The 21,690-nt window shown below is 46.3% G+C and overlaps 1 protein-coding gene across 3 annotated transcripts; it reads right to left on the bottom strand.

Moving 5' to 3' along the window:
* Window positions 1-3,712: 3,712 nt before the first annotated feature.
* Window positions 3,713-6,767, bottom strand: LOC119302036. Of its 3 annotated transcripts, none has more exons than XM_037579061.1 (4): window positions 6,322-6,767; window positions 5,100-5,230; window positions 4,966-5,011; window positions 3,713-4,162 (listed from the first exon to the last, which is right to left on the bottom strand). In XM_037579061.1, the coding sequence occupies exons 1-3, from the start codon at window positions 6,613-6,615 to the stop codon at window positions 4,978-4,980; spliced, it is 459 nt and encodes a 152-aa protein (XP_037434958.1). In that variant the 5' UTR covers window positions 6,616-6,767; the 3' UTR covers window positions 3,713-4,162; window positions 4,966-4,977. The 3 variants fall into 3 exon arrangements, with proteins under 3 accessions (XP_037434958.1, XP_037434951.1, XP_037434966.1); XM_037579054.1 differs by having other exon boundaries at window positions 5,113-5,230; XM_037579069.1 differs by lacking the exon at window positions 4,966-5,011 and having other exon boundaries at window positions 5,113-5,230.
* Window positions 6,768-21,690: the final 14,923 nt, after the last annotated feature.

The following is a 21,690-nucleotide window of genomic DNA, read 5'->3' as shown; positions in this document are numbered from 1 at the left end:
GGAAATGAACTCCTTCATCCAGACTCCTTCATTTGCTGCTTCTGAAGCAGCTATGTACTCCGCTTCGCATGTAGATCCCGCCACGACACTTTGTTTAGAACTGCACCAACTGACAGCTCCACCGTTCAATAGAAACACGTATCCGGTTTGCGATTTAGAATCGTCCGGATCAGTGTCAAAGCTTGCATCGACGTAACCATTTACGACTAGCTCTTTGTCACCTCCATAAACGAGAAACATATCCTTAGTCCTTTTCAGGTATTTCAGGATATTCTTGACCGCTGTCCAGTGATCCACTCCTGGATTACTTTGGTACCTCCCTGCTAAACTTATGGCTAAGCATACATCAGGTCTGGTACACAACATTGCATACATGATAGAGCCTATGGATGAAGCATAGGGAACATCCTTCATTTTCTCTCTATCTTCTGCTATGGTCGGGCATTGAGTCTGACTCAACTTCACACCTTGTAATACAGGCAAGAACCCTTTCTTTGCCTGATCCATTTTGAACTTTTTTAAAACTTTATCAAGGTATGTGCTTTGTGAAAGTCCAATTAAGCGTCTTGATCTATCTCTATAGATCTTGATGCCCAATATGTAAGCAGCTTCACCAAGGTCTTTCATCGAAAAACTTTTATTCAAGTATCCCTTTATGCTATCCAGAAATTCTATATCATTTCCAATTAACAATATGTCATCTACATATAATATCAGAAATGCTACAGAGCTCCCACTCACTTTCTTGTAAATACAGGCTTCTCCAAAAGTCTATATAAAACCATATGATTTGATCACACTATCAAAGCGTTTATTCCAACTCCGAGAGGCTTGCACCAGTCCATAAATGGATCGCTTGAGCTTGCACACTTTGTTAGCACCTTTTGGATCGACAAAACCTGCCGGTTGCATCATATACAACTCTTCTTCCAGAAATCCATTCAGGAATGCAGTTTTGACATCCATTTGCCATATTTCATAATCATAAAATGTGGCAATTGCTAACATGATTCGGACAGACTTAAGCATCGCTACGGGTGAGAAAGTCTCATCGTAGTCAACCCCTTGAACTTGTCAAAAACCTTTCACAACAAGTCAAGCTTTGTAGACAGTTACATTACCATCAGCGTCAGTCTTCTTCTTGAAGATCCATTTATTCTCGATGGCTTGCCGATCATCGGGCAAGTCAACCAAAGTCCATACTTTGTTCTCATACATGGATCCCATCTCAGATTTCATGGCCTCAAGCCATTTTGCGGAATCTGGGCTCATCACCGCTTCCTCATAGTTCGTAGGTTCGCCATGGTCAAGTAACATGACTTCCAGAATAGGATTACCGTACCACTCTGGTGCGTATCTTACTCTGGTTGACCTACGAGGTTCGGTAGTAACTTGATCTGAAGTTTCATGATTAATATCATTAGCTTCTTCACTGATTGGTGCAGTTGTCACAGGAACTGGTTCTTGTGATGAACTACTTTCCAATAAGGGAGCAGGTACAGTTACCTCATCAAGTTCTACTTTCCTCCCACTCACTTCTTTCGAGAGAAACTCCTTCTCTAGAAAGGATTCGTATTTAGCAACAAAAATCTTGCCCTTAGATCTGTGATAGAAGGTGTACCCAATAGTCTCTTTTGGGTATCCTATGAAGACACATTTCTCCGATTTGGGTTCGAGCTTATCTGGTTGAAGTTTCTTCACATAAGCGTCGCAGCCCCAAACTTTAAGAAACGACAACTTTGGTTTCTTGCCAAACCACAGTTCATAAGGCGTCGTCTCAACATATTTTGATGGTGCCCTATTTAACGTGAATGCGGTCGTCTCTAAAGCATAACCCCAAAACAATAGCGATAAATCAGTAAGAGACATCATAGATCGCACCATATCTAGTAAAGTACGATTATGACGTTCGGATACACCATTTCGTTGTGGTGTTCCAGGTGGCGTGAGTTGCGAAACTATTCTCATTGCTTTAAATTTAAACCAAAATCGTAACTCAAATATTCTCCTCCACGATCAGATCGAAGAAATTTTATTTTCTTGTTACGATGATTTTCCACTTCACTCTGAAATTCTTTGAACTTTTCAAATGTTTCAGACTTGTGTTTCATTAAGTAGATATACCCATATCTGCTCAAATCATCTGTGAAGGTGAGAAAATAACGATACCCGCCGCGAGCCTCAATATTCATTGGACCACATACATCAGTATGTATGATTTCCAACAAAGCAGTTGCTCGCTCCATAGTTCCGGAGAACGGCGTTTTAGTCATCTTGCCCACGAGGCACGGTTCGCAAGTACCAAGTGATTCATAATCAAGTGATTCCGGAATTCCATCAGTATAGAGTTTCTTCATGCGCTTTACACCAATATGACCCAAATGGCAATGACACAAATAAGTTGCACTATCATTATCAACTCTGCATCTTTTGGCTTCAACATTATGAATATGTGTATCACTACTATCGAGATTTAATAAAAATATACCACTCTTCAAGGTGCATGACCATAAAAGATATTACTCATATAAATAGATGGGCCATGACCTCCAGAACTGCCGGCAAGTGGAGCTGCTCGCTGAGAAGCAGAAAGCCGAGTATGAGCGGCGGGACAAGGATAAGGGCCAAGAGGGTGCCGAGGGATCCAGCAAGAAGCATGGCAGCCAAGGAGGCCGCTGCGGCAAAGATAATCAGCGGGAGAGGCCCGCCCGGGGCCTCGACAAGAAGCAGGAAGACGATGATCACGACGAGGACGATGAGTCCGACGACCACGAGTTCCAGAAAGCCACAGAAGCCATGTGCGTCGATGGTGGCGCCTCGCTGCATACATCCCACCGCCAGCTCAAGCAGTGGGCGCGTGAGATCACATCGGTGGAGCCGTCGTTCGACGCACGAAAACCGCTGAAGTGGTTCAGCACGCCTATCATCTTCAACACCGAGGACCACCTTGACCGCACTACTGCGGTCGGGTGCTTGCCATTGTTGGTTTCACCAACAATCCGCAACCTCAAGGTGAAGAAGATGCTGGTTGACGGCGGGGCCGGTCTGAACTTGATCTCACCTGTTGTGATCAAGAGGCTGTAGATCCCTGATGGAGACCGCGAGGAGACGGGCACGTTCCAAGGGGTCAACCCGGGGAGGAGCCAGCCAAAGGGAAAGGTCACGCTACCCGTGACGTTCGGAGGTGAGCTGAACTACAGGACTGAGAGGATTGTCTTTGATGTAGCCGAGATCCTCTTGCCCTACAACGGGATCCTCGGCCGCCCGGCACTAGCCAAGTTCATGGCGGCTTCACATTACGCCTACAACACGTTGAAGATGCCCGGGCCGATGAACATCATCACTGTCCCCTCCGATAAGAAAGACGCGTTGATTTGCGCCGACCAACTCTACCGGAAAGCAGTGGCAGCAGCTGCCGCCAAGGTACCTCACTACTAGAAAAAGCACTACTAGTAGCGTTGGTTTTCTGCATACTAGTAGCACGGGGTACCGCGCTACTACTACGACGCTACAGCTATTTTTTAGCAGTAGCGCGTTTTTTACCCCACGCTACAGCTAAAAAGTTAATAGTAGCGCCGGCCACCCACGGTACTACTATTCTGAACCAGCTCTACTACTATGTAAGTACTAGTAGCGCTCCATTTTGCCACAACGCTACTGCTAACTAATTACAAATTAAAAAAATAAAAATTAGATGCAATATTCATGGATGGAATTCAAGACACGTCTAGTGCAAAGATCACATAACCATCTTAGCACTTGGAGCATTCATGTATGCAACATTGAACATCTCAAATTGAAAAGACACGTGATCCCAATAACATCAGACGCAAACCAGACCACTTCTCTAGATGTATCTACCAAGCCCCGGAGTTCAAACTCCAATGGACCCGGACCCTCCCTCGCCCCAGACGGTGGTGTCGACGTCGAGGTCGTCCACCTCGGCGACCTCCGGTGTCGCAATCACCTGGACTATCTTCTGTGCGATGCAGTCTCCGGGATTCACACTGAAGTCCGCCTCTGAGGGATCGAAGAGCATGACACCCACCAGGCTGTGGTAGTCATGCGTTATCTCTCCTGCTTGAAGAACGTTTGTGCTTAAATAGCATTTCCAGTGGCATGGAGGTAGTCCTGTATTATCTCTCCTGCCTGGTCACAGTACCTGCAAAAAGGTGAAGACAATATCAATGATCGAATCAATCGGCGCAAAAGATTTTGGTTGTGACTTGTTGTTGCTGAACCAAAAACATTTGAAATTTTGAAAGCATGGATGCAATGCAGTGTATGTACATTACCTGTGCGTTACAACTTGTAACGCACAGAACAGCAGTATGAGTTGTTCAGCATGGGTTCATTTGGCACTATCACGACTGTACAATAGAGATAAGCAAACCTCTTTATCTTCTTCAGCGATGATTAAGGTTAATTGTCAAAGGTAATTTCACAGTTTACTAGCAACCATGCAAATACACATAATACAAGACAATTTGAATTAAACCTGCTACATGTAGAAACAACAAGTGTCTGCCAAACATCTAAACAGCCATAGCTCAAAGGCCTAGGTCGGGGAATAGAAAAAGGAAAGGGAGATCAAGAGCTCACCAAAGGACATGGCTGTGGAAGGCAATAAACAACACCAGAAAACCAGTATTTTTTACAAAAAAACGGTGGGAGAAATAATTAGTATTCCTCATGCATGAGCTAAACTCCAACCATCATGGTAAGGCTATGAAGAATTTACTACAGAAGTCTGAATGTGGCATCCTATAAAATACTTTCTAGATAGTTATATTTTACTAAGACGCTAAATCAGGAGGAAAAACATGTTCCAATGGACAAACACTCTTCACACTGATCTTTATAGAAGAGACATACCGCATATATATATACATCAAAATATAAATCTTGTATATTACTGTATTCAGGGATGGCATGAACATATGGAGTGCTTCCTATAGTATTTACCTTGAGACGGGTTTAGTTCCGAAAGAATATATTATGTGCTTCAATCCTGATTAGAGAAATAAGATCACCTGGCTGTGTGCAAGTGCCACGGGAACCTAGCAACAATAAGAAATAGATTGAGGTGAGAAGGCCACCTGGTTTCCTCACCAGTGAGAACGATGGCAATGTTACAGTCCGGTGTTCGCGTCGCGATGATTTGTGCCCCGTAGAACTGGGAGTCCATCGATGCCCGTCCCCAGCCTTCAAGCTGAGCCCACCCCTTGCTCTATATCCATTATGTGAACACAGAAAACACTAATTAATGCAACTCCAACTTCACAAGAACACAATCAGAACAGAGTCTTTTTTCAGAGAACAAGCCAAAATTAATGCAGCAGGAGGACGAATGTGTGGACGCTCCAGAAGCTTTTCTTCTCCAGCCGGACTGAAACAAAAAAGGCACCGAGTTGTACTAGTTCCTACCATTATTAGTGAAGGTTGTAGGTAGTATATAAATTCAAGTCCATATAATTGTAAGGGCAAGAGAAAATAGTGTCCAAACAGAGAAAAGTTTCAGAGCCTCCTAGATTCAGTCCCAAAAGCAGCCTGGAGGGTGAATCTTTGCCTCCGTACTGCCCCTGAGATGTGATCCTCGTTCCCAAGATCATTTCTACCTTCCCTTGCCCAGTTTCGAAAGACATGCATAACTAACTGCGGGGTTGGGGTGGGGTTCCGAGTGCCACAAAATAAGGCTTACCAGAAATCAGACTGAATTTTTATCGGGGGCATGTAAACTCAATGAGTTACTTACTGGTATACTGGTAACTGGATGAATAAATTACAGGGTAGGGTACCTGCGCAGATTGCACAGGCAAAGCGGCTAATGGTGAAGACAGACACTATAAGCATTGTAATCCTCTCTGCACTAAATGTTTGCTGTTGTTTATTAAACAAAACAGCACTTGAGCTAAAACTATCCCCAGGCATCAGCATTTTAAGGTAGCAGCTGGAGACGGCTAATTTAAACTATCAATCATCATCAGAATCTATTTGCTAGTTTAGACTAATTGGTGAAGCCAACATTTGGTACCACTAGACTGAGATTCAGTTGGTGGAATTCACACCACTCCTTTTTATACATATTAAAAACAAAGTACCAACTGAATTTAACCTATGTCAAGGTGGCAGCTGAATCAGCAGCAACTCATGTTTATAGCATAATAAGAAGCCGAATCACACCTGAGCAAGGCAGCTGCAGTAACAGAATAAAGTTTCAGGTTTTCTGTCGCCAAAATCTAAAACTACACTTGAAGTTAGTCAAAACCCTTCCTTGCATTTCAATCACCAATCCACCTGTAGATAGCCGCGTTGCCTTACCTCGAGGGCGTGCCTGTAATGTCTGAAGTTGCGGAGCTTGCGGGCGTAGGAGAGGAGCTGGTGCTGGCAGAGCGGTTGTCTCTCGCGGAGCCACCGGTCGAGCTCCGGCGCCACCCACTGCTGCTGGCCCAGCGCGGCTGCGGGTGCCGTCGCGTGGAACGCCGCCCTTCCTCCGAACATCTGGCACCACACCTCCTCATCCTCCTCCCACCGCCGCCGCCGCTCCCCCTGCGTCAGCACCAGCTCCCTCACCTCCGGAGTGAGAGGGGCCACCGCGCCCGAAACCCTAGCCATGGGGGAGGGCTGCTGGTGGGCATGAGTGTTGAATCCAGACGAAGGGGAGGATGTAGCATGCCTGGCGATGGCAGGAGTCACCGGAGTGAGGCGAGGCGGCCGGCGTGTGTGGCTACGGCGGCAAGGAGTTGCAACAAAGAGAGCGAGATGGGGATCGGATGGGGATCGAGCGAGCGAGATAGACGGATGGGTGTGCCCGTGAGTGGTAGCGTGGCTTAGTAAACACCCCCTGCTACTAAATGGGCCCACTAGTTTACAGGTAGAAGAAATAGCAGTAGCGCGTTTTGCACACCAGGCGCTACCGCTATGTCTTTAGCAGTAGCACTGGGTTGATCACCCATGCTGCTACTATGTATTAATCCAGGGGTGTGGTGTGCCACATTTACTAGTAGCGCCGCCCAAAAAACCCACACTGTTGATAAGTAATACCAGCAGCGCGTTTTGTACCAAACGCTACTGGTATTTACTAGTAGCGTGGGGTCCTAAACAGGAGCTATTGGTAAAGTTCTACGTATAAGCATTTTCCTAGTAGTGCCTGCTCCTGCCGACGGAGTCCCGGGAGGGAAAAAGACCGGCGAGACCCCTCGCACCCACTCCGGCAAGCGCACCTCTTCGGGGCGTTGCGCTCCCGTTGAGGACGTGTCAGGGAGCTCCACCGGCAAGAGCAATTAATCCAGAGCTGCACCAGCAGAGACCAAGAAGGTGCCCGTCAAGAAGGACGGCGCGGGGGGAGCTTTCACTATAAGCTCCACCCTCGACAGCAAATAGGAAAGCGAGCTTATCACTTTCCTGCGGGCTAATGTCGATGTGTTTGCATAGCAAGCCTCCGACATCCCCGACGTTCCCAGGGAAGTGATTGAGCACCATCTTGCTGTCTGTCCTCATGCACGGCCCGTCAAGCAGAAGGTCAGGAAGCAAGCTCTGGAGAGGCAGGAGTTCATCACAGAGGAGATCAGAAAACTAGAGGCGGCAGGCTTGGTAAGGGGGGTGCTCCATCCGACGTGGTTGGCCAACTCGGTAGTGGTGCACAAGGCAAACGGGAAGTGGAGACTGTGTATTGATTACACCGACATCAATAAAGCTTGCCCAAAGGATCCCTTCCTGTTACCGCACATCGACCAGATTGTTGACTCCACGGCTAGGTGTGACCTATTATCATTCCTCGACGCCTACTCAGGGTACCACCAGATCTTCATGACAAAAGAAGACGAGGAGAAGACAGCGTTTATCACCCCATGTGGTACGTATCGCTTTTTACAGATGCCTTTCAGGTTGAAGAGTGCTGGCTCAACCTTTGCAAGAGCAGTCCAAATTGGTTTTGAGCCCCAGCTACATAGAAATATGGAAGCTTATATGGATGACATAGTGGTCAAAACCAAGGACAAAGCAACACTTGTGCAAGATCTGGAGGAAACATTTGCAAACCTGCGCAAGATCAACCTCAAGTTGAACACTGAGAAGTGTGTTTTCGGTGTCCCGTCCGGCAAACTTCTTGGGTTCTTTGTGTCGCACTGCGGGATTGAGGCAAACCCAGATAAGATCAAGGCCATCGAGCAGATTGAGGAACCTAAACGGATCAAAGAACATGACCATAGATACGACCGCTTCCGTGGCAGAAGAGATGCCTTTGGTCCTTGTCGTCGAGCCACGGGCTCCGGCATGGGCGTAGCACACCGTCCGATTCCTCCAAATAGGAGAGCTTCCTGAGGAGCAGGAAGAGGCAGAGAGAGTAGCTCGCCGGTCTGCTCTGTACCAATTCGTTGACAACGTCTTATACAGAAAAAGACCGAATGGGGTGAAATTGAAGTGCATCTCCCGGGAGGAAGGACTAGAGTTGTTGGCAGAGATACATGGAGGCATATGTGGCTCCCGCATAGGGTCGAGAGCCCTTGCTGGCAAGGATTTCCGACAAGGTTTCTTCTGGCCTACTGCCCTCCAGGATGCGACAGCACTAGTAACCAGGTGTGAAGCGTGCCAGTTTCATTTGAAGAAGCTTCATCAAGCAGCTCAAGCTCTTCAAACCATCCCTCTCTCCTAGCACTTCTCGATATGGGGGTTTGACATATTGGGCCCTTTCCCTCGTACCGTCGGGGGCTTTGAGTACTTGTACGTTGCAATCGACAAGTTCACAAAGTGGCCAGAAATGGAAGCGATGAGGAAGGTGACTGCGCAGTCAGCCATCAAGTTCTTCAAGGGGCTAGTTTGCCGTTTTGGGGTACCCAACTGGATCATCACCGACAAGGGCACACAGTTCACAAGCCATGCCTTCATGCAGTACATTGAGGATCTCGGATGCAAGGTCTGTTTTGCTTCCGTGGCACACCCACGAAGCAACGACCAAGCAGAGAGAGCAAACGCTGAAGTTTTGCGAGGCTTAAGAATGAAGACTTTTGACAGGCTGCGCAAGAGTGGAAGGCGCTGGATTGACGAGTTGCCGGCAGTTCTTTGGTCGATCAGAATGACGCCAAATCGAGCCACCGGCCAGACACCCTTTGCCCTGGTCTACGGGGCAGAAGCAGTTCTCCCCATGGAACTCATATACGGGTCAGCTCGGGTGCTCGCTTATGATGAGCTTGAGCAAGAGCGATTGCGGCAAGATGACGCAACGCTCCTTGAGGAAGATCGTCTCCGGTCGGCTGTGAGAGCAGCACACTACCAGCAAGCCTTGCGCCGCTACCATAGCCACAAGGTTCATGCCCGGAGCTTTGAGGAAGGTGATCTTGTTCTTCAGCACCTTTGGTTGGCCGAGAATTCCAACAAGTTGATGCCGAAGTGGGAAGGCCCTTATCGGGTATCATGAGTCACCAGGCCCGGCGTAGTCCGCCTGGAGACCGAAGATGCCATTCCAGTGAGCAACTCCTGGAACATCGAGCATCTTCGCAAGTTTTACCCATAAGGCGCGGCTGCCGGGCCTCCCGACAAGCCACCCTTTTGTACAAGCCTTGCCGGCAAGGCATGTAACCCTTTGTACAAATCCAGGTGTAGACCGTGAGCATAAACAAATGAAGCGCTGGCGCCCTAAGTTATAGCATGCATGCTAAGTCGAGTCTCTTCCTCGGTTAGGGTTGATAGTGCTTAGCGGCCTCTAACCCCTAGCTTAGAGGTCGAGTGCACGTCTCTCTGTCCTTTTCTGTCCTCTTTGGTTCGCAGGGCACATGAGCACTTCTGCCGAGCTATTTGGAAGAAAGGGAATGGACCCGCGTCCCGACCCCGGCAAACCCAAGTTGTCGGGGGCTGCAAGTACAAGGATCCAACCGCGGCAAGCCAAGGTTGCCGGGGGATGCAGATCCGGATAAGTCTTTTATCCTCTATCATGCATTTCGATATGGAACTGGGATATGTGAAACCTCATTTTATTCCTACGCTACAGTGCTCCCCTTTTTCTGTACCCAAGGATTATCTCCTAGGTCCGGATTTGGTTGTAGTCGTGACAGCAAGGAAATGGAACGAGGAGCCTAAGCCCACTCCATCCCTGCCTCCGCCAAGGGCGTGAGAATGGTCGAGCAAAGTGGGGGGGGGACGGCAAGGCCTCTTGCCGGGCAAAAAATGTTTATCTCAAAAAATAACGAGGATTCGCTCCTTGTCACGGGTTTCACCCACGAACAAAAAACCCGGCAAACATCCCTTTTTCATTAAAATATCCCGTACAGGTACAATTCATACGGAGTGAAAAACATGAGCAAGGGGATTACAAGTTCTAAATTTAACGAAGGCCTGAAGGCTTACAGACCAAAAAGAGATAAGGTGCCCGTAATCCCTTTCTTGTCCCTCTCCCCAGGAGGCAGGTCAAGGAAGCAAAAAGGGGAAAAAGGGGCGCCTAGGCAAGCTACGAGCGGCAGAAAGCACCAACAGAACGTCTCGGTGGCCGTCCATAGGCTGGCTGGTGATGACGGAGCCGGGGGAAGAGCTCGAAGACGAGGCGGCAGGACGTCAATACGCGATGAAGGCGTCGGTGACCGCGTACTCCGACTTGACAGCCTTGCTGCCCGCCCTCTACCTCTTCCGCAGCCTCCCAACGCCAGCCACCGAAGGAGACGACCTCGAGAAGTTCAAGGAGCTGGCCCCTTCCTCGGCAGGTTCCACCGGAGGAGCGGCCAGGTGCAGATGCTGCTGCTGCCGTACCCGCCCAGGTGTCGGGCATTCGACGCCTAGTCGGACTCGTCCCCATCATCTGCCCCGCTGTCCTCCTCGCCACTTTCGCTTGAGGAAGAGTTTCCATCGTCGGAAGAGCTCTCCACGCAGCACTTCAGGCGAGTTCCAAGATCTCCAAAAACCTTGACGGAGAGCAGGCCGTTCTCCATTAATTTGAATTAGAGAACGAGCCCCGCCGTCAAGTGATGTCTACTACACAACCTTCTTCTTGTAGACGTTGTTGGGCCTGCAAGTGCACAGGTTTGTAGGACAGTAGCAAATTTCCCTCAAGTGGATGACCTAAGGTTTATCAATCTGTGGGAGGCGTAGGATGAAGATGGTCTCTCTCAAGCAACCCTGCAACCAAATAACAAAGAGTCTCTTGTGTCCCCAACACACCCAATACAATGGCAAATTGTATAGGTGCACTAGTTCGGCGAAGAGATGGTGATACAAGTGCAATATAGATAGTAGATATAGGTTTTTGTAATCTGACATAATAAAAACAGCAAGGTAACTAATGATAAAAGTGAGCGTAAATGGTATTGCAATGATAGGAAACAAGGCCTAGGTTTCATACTTTCCCTAGTGCAAGTTCTCTCATCAATAATAACATAGATAGATCATATAACAATCCCTCAACATGCAACAAAGAGTCACTCCAAAGCCACTAATAGCGGAGAACAAACGTAGAGATTATGGTAGGGTACGAAACCACCTCAAAGTCATTCTTTCAGATCAATCTATTAAAGAGTTCGTACTAGAATAACACCTTAAGACACAAATCAACCAAAACCCTAATGTCACCTAGATACTCTATTGTCACCTCAAGTATCCGTGGGCATGATTATACGATATGCATCACACAATCTCAGATTCATCCAACCAACACAAAGTACTTCAAAGAGTGCCCCAAAGTTTCTACCAGAGAGTCAAGAAAACGTGTGCCAACCCCTATGCATAGGTTCATGGGCGGAACCCGCAAGTTGGTCACCAAAACATACATCAAGTGGCACGTGATATCCCATTACCACCACAGATAAACACGGAAAGACATACATCAAGTGTTCTCAAAGTAAAGATTCAATCCGATAAGATAACTCCAAGAGGGAAACTCAATTCATCACAAAAGAGTAGAGGGGGAGAAACATCATAAGATCCAACTATAATAGCAAAGCTCGCGATACATCAAGAACGTGCCATAGAGAGAACATGAGAGAAAGAGATCAAACACATAGCTACTGGTACATACCCTCAGCCCCGAGGGTGAACTACTCCCTCCTTGTCATGGAGAGCGCCGGGATGATGAAGATGGCCACCGGTGATGGGTTCCCCCACCGGCAGGGTGCCGAAATGAGCTCCCGAGAGGTTTTTGGTGGATACAAAGGCTTCCGGCGGCGGAACTCCCGATCTATCTTGATATTCGATGGTTTTAGGGTACGTAGGGTTATATAGGCGAAAGAAGTCGCTCGGGGGGTGTCGGAGGTTGTCATGCGCTTTTAGGGTTGGATACACAAAATCTTAATGCGAAAGAACGTCACTTTATATTGCCCCTTGTATATGGACCTTTATTATGAAGTCCGTCGCTTTTATTGCTTCCATAACAAGATCGTACAAAGTTTATTTTCTCCGCACTAATAAGTCATGCATATTTAGAGAGCAATTTTTATTGCTTGCACCGATGACAACTTACTTGAAGGATCTTACTCAATCCATAGGTAGGTATGGTGGACTCTCATGGCAAAACTGGGTTTAAGGATATTTGGAAGCACAAGTAGTATTTCTACTTGGTGCAAGGAATTTTTGGCTAGCATGAGGGGGAAAGGCAAGCTCAACATGTTTGAATGATTCATGACAATATACTTTAACTGAGATGTCGGAAAACATAAACCATTACGTTGTCTTCCTTGTCCAACATCAACTATTTAGCATGTCATACTTAATGAGTGCTCCCAACTATAAAAGATGTCTACAATAGTGTATTTATATGTGAAATCTCTCGTCCTTAATTATTCTCTCATGAATTATTCAAATGACCAATACAATGCTTGCTAACCTTCAATAAATTTACAACCTCTACTTCTTAGATGTGAAGTCATTACTCCCCATGGGATAAGCAAATGAGACATATATAATTTCAGATTTAAGACAATCAACTCATTCAACCATTTACTCATAGGATATAAGTGAAGCACACGAGTAAATGATAGAGTACTCAAAAAAGATATAAGTGAAGATCAATGAGTAGCTAAATAATTATGCAACTATGCAAAGACTCTCTCTCATTAAAGAATTTCAGATCTTGGTATTGTAATCAAACAGCAAGCAAAGCAAAATAAAATGACATTGCAAGGATAGCACGACTCATGTGAAGAAGCAAAAACTTAGGCTCAACCGATACTAACCGATAGTTGTTGAAGAAGAAAGGTGGGATGCATACCGGGGCATTCCCAAGCTTAGATACTTGAGACTTCTTGAAATATTATCTTGGGGTGCCTTGGGCATCCCCAAGCTTGAACTTTTGTGTCTCCTTAATTCCTCTCATATCATGGTTTCTCTTTTTATCAAAGGCTTCATCCACACCAAACTCAACAAGAACTCGTGAGATAGGTTATTATAAACCAATGCAAAACTCTATCATTTTCTACTGTAAAAAATCACTAAAATTATTATTAAACATTGCATAGTAAATGCCTCTGCATATTTAATACTCCTACCCTCAAATAGAATCATTAAACAAGCAAACATAAGCAAACAATGCAAACATAACAGCAATCTGCCAAAACAGTACAGTCTGTAAAGAATGCAAGAGTATCAATACTTCCCTAACTCCAAAAATTATGAAATAAAATTCCCACTGTAGTGAATTTATCAGAGCTCAATATTTAGAAGGTTTCAACATTATACCATTCTCTGACTTTTCTAGGGAATATTTGCAACAGCGGTAAACTTTCTGTTTTCAAACAGCAACATGTATACTAGCAAAATAAGCATGGCAAAGGCTATCCTTGACTTTTTTGTTGAAACTAAAGATGCAAAAGATTATTATAAATAAAAGCAAACAAAAACTAACAAAATAAAATGATGCTCCAAGCAAAACACATATCATGTGGTGAATAAAATATAGCTCCAAGTAAAGTTATCGATAAACGAACACGAAAGAGGGGATGCCATCCAGGGCATCCCCAAGCTTAGGCTTTTGGTTGTCCTTGAATATTACCTTGGGGTTCCTTGGGCATCCGCAAGCTTAGGCTCTTGCCACTCCTTATTCCATAGTCCATCGAATCTTTACCCAAAACTTGAAAACTCCTCAACACAAAACTCAACAGAAAACTCGTAAGCTCCGTTAGTATAAGAAAATAAAACCACCACTTAGGTACTGTAATGAACTCATTATAAATTCATATTGGTGTAATATCTACTTTATTATAACCTCTCTATGGTTCATAACACTTAATACTATCCATAGAAGCATCAAAATAAGCAAACAACACATAGAAAACAGAATCTGTCAAAAACAGAACAGTCTGTAGTAATCTGTATCAAACGTATACTTCTGGAACTCCACAAATCCTACCAAATTAGGAAGTCCTAAGAAATTTGTGTACCAATCCATCGCAAGAAGAATCCAATCATAAGCACGTTTCTGTGAATTAACAAAACTAATTTACTGGGTGCAAAAGTTTCTGATTTTCAGCAGGATCAACACAACTATCACCGTAAGCTATCCTAAAGGTCTTACTTGGCACTTTATTGAAACAAAAGCTATAGAACATGATTACTACAGTAGCATAATCATGTGAAAAAACAAAAACAGTAACGATAAATATTGGGTTGTCTCCCAACAAGCGCTTTTCTTTAATGCCTTTCTAGCTAGGCATGATGATGGCAATGATGCTCACATAAAAGATAAGAATTGAAACACAACGGGAGCATCATGAAGCATATGACTAGCACATTTAAGCCTAATCCACTTACTGTGCATAGGGATTTTGTGAGCAAACAACTTATGGGAACAATAATCAACTAGCATAGGAAGGTAACACAAGCATAAGTTCAAAACTTGAAGCACATAGAGAGGAAACTTGACATTATTGAAATTCCTACAAGCATATGTTCCTCCCTCATAATAATTTTCAGTAGCATCATGAATGAATTCAACAATATAACCAGCACCTAAAGAATTCTTTTCATGATCTACAAGCATAGAAAATTTACTACTCTCCACATAAGCAAATTTCTTCTCATTCGGAATAGTGGGAGCAAACTCAACAAAATAATTATCATGTGAGGCATAATCCAATTGAAAACTAAAATCATGATGACAAGTTTCATGGTTATCATTATTCCTAATAGCATATAAGTCATCACAATAATCATCATAGATAGCAACTTTGTTCTCATAATCAATCGGAACCTCTTCCGAAATAGTGGAATCATCACTAAATAAAGTTGACACTCTTCCAAATCCACTTTCATGTTCATCACAATAAGATTCAACATCCTCCAAAATAGTGGGATCACTACTTCCTAAAGTTGACACTCTTCCAAACCCACTTTCATCAATATAATCATCATAAATAGGAGGCATGCTATCATCAAAATAAATTTGCTCATCAAATCTTGGGGGACAAAATATATCATATTCATCAAACATATCTTCCCAAAGCTTGTGGCTTTGCATATCATTAGCATCATGGATATTCAAGGAATTCATACTAACAACATTGCAATCATGCTCATCATACAAAGATCTAGTACCAAGCATTTTAATGCATTCTTCTTCTAGCACTTGAGCACAATTTTCCTTTCCATCATTCTCATGAAAGATATTAAAAAGATGAAGCGTATGAGACAAACTCAAATCCATTTTTTTGTAATTTTCTTTTCTAAACTAAACTAGTGATAAAACAAGAAACAAAAAGATTCGATTGCAAGATCTAAAGATATACCTTCAAGCACTCACCTCCCCGGCAATGGCGCAAGAAAAGAGCTTGATGTCTACTACACAACCTTCTTCTTGTAGACGTTGTTGGGCCTGCAAGTGCACAGGTTTGTAGGACAGTAGCAAATTTCCCTCAAGTGGATGACCTAAGGTTTATCAATCCATGGGAGGCGTAGGATGAAGATGGTCTCTCTCAAGCAACCCTGCAACCAAATAACAAAGAGTCTCTTGTGTCCCCAACACACCCAATACAATGGCAAATTGTATAGGTGCATTAGTTTGGCGAAGAGATGGTGATACAAGTGCAATATAGATAGTAGATATAGGTTTTTGTAATCTGAAATAATAAAAACAAAAAGGTAACTAATGATAAAAGTGAGCGTAAACGGTATTGCAATGATAGGAAACAAGGCCTAGGGTTCATACTTTCACTAGTGCAAGTTCTCTCAACAATAATAACATAGATAGATCATATAACAATCCCTCAACATGCAACAAAGAGTCACTCCAAAGCCACTAATAGCGGAGAACAAACGTAGAGATTATGGTAGGGTACGAAACCACCTCAAATTTTTTCTTTCGGATCAATCTATTAAAGAGTTCATACTAGAATAACACCTTAAGACACAAATCAACCAAAACCCTAATGTCACCTAGATACTCCATTGTCACCTCAAGTATCCGTGGGCATGATTATATGATATGCATCACACAATCTCAGATTCATCCAACCAACACAAAGTACTTCAAAGGGTGCCCCAAAGTTTCTACCGGAGAGTCAAGAAAACATGTGCCAACCCCTATGCATAGGTTCATGGGCGGAACCCGCAAGTTGGTCACCAAAACATACATCAAGTGGCATGTGATATCCCATTGTCACCACAGATAAACACGGAAAGACATACATCAAGTATTCTCAAAGTAAAGACTCAATCCGATAAGATAACTCCAAGAGGGAAACTCAAATCATCACAAGAGAGTAGAGGGGGAGAAACATCATAAGATCCAACTATAATAGCAAAGCTCGCGATACATCAAGATCGTGCCATAGAGAGAACACAAGAGAGAGAGAGAGATCGAACACATAGCTACTGGTACATACCCTCTGCCCCCGAGGGTGAAGTACTCCCTCCTCATCATGGAGAGCGCCGGGATGATGAAGATGGACACCGGTGATGGGTTCCCCCTTCGGCAGGGTGCAGGAACAGGCTCCCGAGAGGTTTTTGGTGGCTACAGAGGCTTGCGGCGGTGGAACTCCCAATCTATCTTGATATTCGATGGTTTTAGGATACGTAGGGTTATATAGGCGAAAGAATTCGGTGGGGGGTGAGGGAGTCCTGGATTAGTGGGTATCCGGACAGCCATACTATATACATCGTCCGGACTATTGAAGCGTGAAGATACAAGACTCAAGACTTTGGCCCATGTCCGGATGGGACTCTCCTTTGCGTGGAAGGCAAGCTTGGCGATCCGGATATTGTGTTTCCTCCTTGTAACCGACTCCATGTAAACCCTAGCCCTCTCCGGTGTCTATATAAACCGAAGAGGTTGGTCCTTAGAAGGCTGATCACAATTACAATCATACCATCATAGGCTAGCTCTTAGGGTTTAGCCTCTACGATCTCGTGGTAGATCTACTCTTGTACTACACATATCTTCAATATTAATCAAGCAGGAAGTAGGGTTTTACCTCCATCGAGAGGGCCTGAACCTGGGTAAACATTGTGTCCCTCGTTCCCTGTTACCATCAACCTAAGACGCACAGATCGGGACCCCCTACCCGAGATCCGCCGGTTTTGACACCGACATTGGTGCTTTCACTAAGAGTTCCTCTGTGTCGTCGCTGCAGGGCTTGATGGCACCTTCAATCGTCAACAACGCGGTCCAGGGGGAGATCTTTCTCCCCGGACAGATCTTCGTGTTCAGCGGCTTCGCACTGCGGGCCAATTCACTTGGCCATCTGGAGCAGATCGACAGCTACGCCCCTGGCCACCAGATCAGGTTCGGAAACTTGAACTACACGTCGGATATTCGCGGAGACTTGATCTTCGATGGATTTGGGCCTGCGCCAGGAGCACCTAACAGTTACGATGGGCACGGCTTAGACCTGTCGTCGGTCGATGCTCGGGATCTAAATCCGGAGCAGGTTGCGTTGCCTAAGGACGGAGGGGTGGACCCCGCCCCGCAGGGCGCACACTCATCGGCGGTGGAGCCGAACACATGCCTCACCTCTGTGGAAGCCTGTAACCCCGGTCCCCCAGACTCGTATCCGGTTGTTGGTTCCGGTCCGCACACCCTCGAGCCAGCCGAGCCAGGTTGGGCTCCGGTAATGGAGTTTACCACTGCGGACATCTTCCAGCACTCGCCCTTTGGCGACATGCTAAACTCATTAAAGTCTCTCTCTTTGTCAGGAGGCTCTGGGCCGAACTATGTACGGCTTGAGTGGGAAGCAGGCGACGAAGGAATACGCTGCCCACCCACCACCCACTTCATTGCCACGGTCGATGATTTAACCGACGTGCTTGACTTTGACTCCGAAGACATCGACGGTATGGACGACGATGCAGGAGAATTACAGGAGACACCGCTCACAGGGCGGTGGACGGCCACCTCCTCATACGATATATACATGATGGACACTCCAAAGGAAACCTATGGCGATGAGGCAACGAAGGATAACCCCTCAGGGAGAAAAGCAAAGCATGGGCGTCGTTGGTGCCGCTCCAAGCCCCGCCTCAGCAATACCGGCTCCGGAGATGAAAGCAATCCGGATGGTGCCGAAGAGGAATACGACCCTGACCAGCCGGCCTTCGAGCAGGCCGAACAGGAAGATGAGCAAGTCAGCCCAGACGAATAGGCGACTGACGGATATCCGGAGGAGGACAACTATATGCCCCCCTCCGAAGATGAGATTAGCCTCAGCGATGACGAGTTCGGCGTGCCTGAGGATCCCGTGGAGCAGGAGCGCTTCAAGCGCCGGCTTATTGCCACTGCGAGGAGCCTAAAGAAGAAGCAGCAGCAACTCCAGGTTGATCAAGACCTGCTCACAGATAGATGGACTGAAGTCCTGGCAGCCGAGGAATACGGACTCGAGCGCCAAACGGCTGACCGGCCACCCCGTGGCCGGGATAAAACGGGATATCAGCCCGAATACCAGCCCGCACCCCCATGCCAATACACTACGGCCCGGGGCAACAGGCAAGACCTGCAAGATATTCTGGAAAATAAAGCAGGACAACCAAGATCAATCTACGGATCGCGGGGGCAGGCCCCAGCGCGCGACGATGACCGTCACGCCGGATACATCATCAACAAGTCTGGCCGGGCTGAACACAGCAACCCAGACCAATTCGAACTGCGTAGCCACATAGCCCGGCACAGAGGCACCGCACACCCCCTCTGCTTCACTGACGAAGTGATGGATCATGAATTCCCAGAAGGGTTCAAACCCGTAAACATCGAATCATACGATGGCACAATAGACCCCACAGTATGGATCGAAGATTTCCTTCTCCACATTCACATGGCCCGCAGAGACGATCTACACGCCATCAAGTACCTTCCCCTTAAGCTCAAAGGGCCAGCCCGACACTCGCTAAATAGCCTGCCAGCAAATTCCATTGGCAGTTGGGAAAACCTGGAAGACGCATTCCTCGACAACTTCCAGGGCACATATGTGCGACCACCAGACACCGATGACTTGAGCCACATTACTCAACAGCCCGGAGAGTCAGCTAGAAAATTCTGGACTCGGTTCCTCGCTAAAAAGAACCAAATAGTCGACTGTCCGGACGCCGAAGCCCTGGCGGCTTTTAAGCATAATATCCGTGACGAGTGGCTCGCTCGACACCTCGGCCAGGAAAAACCCAAGTCCATGGCAGCCCTCACAACACTAATGACCCGCTTTTGCGTGGGCAAGGACAGCTGGTTGGCTCGCAGCAGCACTACGCCACATTCTGGCACTTCGGATGGCCGCGACAATAACGGCAAGCCACGACGTAACAGATGTTGGGGAACGTAGCAGAAATTCAAAATTTTCATACGAGTCACCAAGATCTATCTATGGAGAAACTAGCAATGAGAGAGAGGGGAGTGCATCTACATACCCTTGTAGATCGCTAAGCGGAAGCGTTCAAGAGAACGGGGTTGAAGGAGTCATACTCATCGTGATCTGAATCACCGGAGATCCTAGTGCCGAACGGATGGCACCTCCCCGTTCAACACACGTACAGCCCGGGGACGTCTCCTCCTTCTTGATCCAGCGAGGGGAGAGGAGAAGTTGAGGGAGAGCTCCGGCAGCACGACAGCGTGGTGGTGGAGCTTGCAGTTCTCCGGCAGGGCTTCGCCAAGCACTACTACGGAGGAGGAGGTGTTGGGGAGGGAGAGGGCTGCGCCAGGGGCAAGGGTGAAGCTCCCATGCGCCTCCCCACTATATATAGGGGTGGAGGGGGCTGGTTTCTTTCCCTACAAGTCCATTGGGGCGTTGGCAAAGGTGAGAGGAAAGAAATCCCATCATTTCCTTCCCCACCGATTGTTATCCCCCCTTTTTAGGGATCTTGATCTTATCCCTTCGGGATATGATCTTATTCCTTCTAAGGGAGGATCTAGGTGTGCCTTGACCAAGGGTGTGGGGCCTTGCCCCCACTACCCACGTTCATGTGGGTCCCCCCATGCTGGTGGGCCCCACTCCGGAACCTTCTAGAACCTTCCCGGTACAATACCGAAAAATCCCGAACATTTTCCGGTGGTCAAAATAGGACTTCCCATATATAAATCTTTACCTCCGGACCATTCCGGAACTCCTCGTGACGTTCGGGATCTCATCCAGGACTCCGAACAACATTCGGTAACTGCACACCAATTCTCATAACAACTCTAGCGTCACCGAACCTTAAGTGTGTAGACCCTACGGGTTCGGGAATCATGCAGACATGACCGAGACAGCTCTCTGGCCAATAACCAACGGAGGGATCTGGATACCCATGTTGGCTCCCACATGTTCCACGATGATCTCATTGGATGAACCACGATGTCAAGGATTCAAGCAATCCCGTATACAATTCCCTTTGTCTAGCGGTATTGTACTTGCCCGAGATTCGATCGTCGGTATGCCGATACCTTGTTCAATCTCATTACCGGCAAGTCTCTTTACTCATTCCGTAACACATCATCCCGTGATCAACCCCTTGGTCACATTGTGCATATTATGATGATGTCCTACCGAGTGGGCCCAGAGATACCTTTCCGTCAACCGGAGTGACAAATCCCAGTCTCGATTCGTGCCAACCCAACAGACACTTTCGGAGATACCTGTAGTGCACCTTTATAGCCACCCAGTTACGTTGTGACGTTTGGTACACCCAAAGAATTCCTACCGTATCCGGGAGTTGCACAATCTCATGGTCTAAGGAAAGATACTTGACATTAGAAAAGCTTTAGCATACGAACTACACGATCTTTGTGCTAGGCTTAGGATTGGGTCTTGTCCATCACATCATTCTCCTAATGATGTGATCCCGTTATCAACGACATCCAATGTCCATGGTCAGGAAACCGTAACCATCTATTGATCACCGAGCTAGTCATCTAGATGCTTACTAGGGACTTGGTGTTGTCTATGTACCCACACATGTATCTGAGTTCCCTATCAATACAATTATAGCATGGATAATAAACGATTATCATGAACAAGGAAATATAATAATAATAACTAATTTATTATTGCCTCTAGGGCATATTTCCAACAGTCTCCCACTTGCACTAGAGTCAATAATCTAGTTCACATCGCCATGTGATTGACATTGATAGGTCACATCACCATGTGACCAACATCCAAAGAGTTTTCTAGTGTTACTAAACTAGTTCACATCACCATGTGATTAAGACTCAATGAGTTCTGGGGTTTGATCATGTTTTGCTTGTGAGAGAGGTTTTAGTCAACGGGTCTGCAACATTCAAATCCATATGTATTTCGCAATTCTCTATGTCAAATCATAAAT

Source organism: Triticum dicoccoides, chromosome 1B, assembly GCF_002162155.2.
Source record: "Triticum dicoccoides isolate Atlit2015 ecotype Zavitan chromosome 1B, WEW_v2.0, whole genome shotgun sequence".
NCBI classification, from domain to species: Eukaryota; Viridiplantae; Streptophyta; class Magnoliopsida; order Poales; family Poaceae; genus Triticum; species Triticum dicoccoides.
The sequence above is the reverse complement of the archived record's forward strand: the minus strand, read 5'-3'. Positions and strand labels throughout refer to the sequence as shown.

What these genes read in the sequence shown, in the direction of transcription:
- LOC119302036 (XM_037579054.1), bottom strand. Translation starts at nt 6,615, where the DNA reads ATGGCTAGGGTTTCGGGCGCGGTGGCCCCTCTCACTCCGGAGGTGAGG. An exon ending in ATTACAGGCACGCCCTCGAG is followed by an intron (nt 5,231 to 6,321) that starts GTAAGGCAACGC and finishes TAATGGATATAG; the next exon opens with AGCAAGGGGTGGGCTCAGCT. An exon ending in GGAACTAAACCCGTCTCAAG is followed by an intron (nt 4,163 to 4,965) that starts GTAAATACTATA and finishes ACCTTTTTGCAG; the next exon opens with GTACTGTGACCAGGCAGGAG.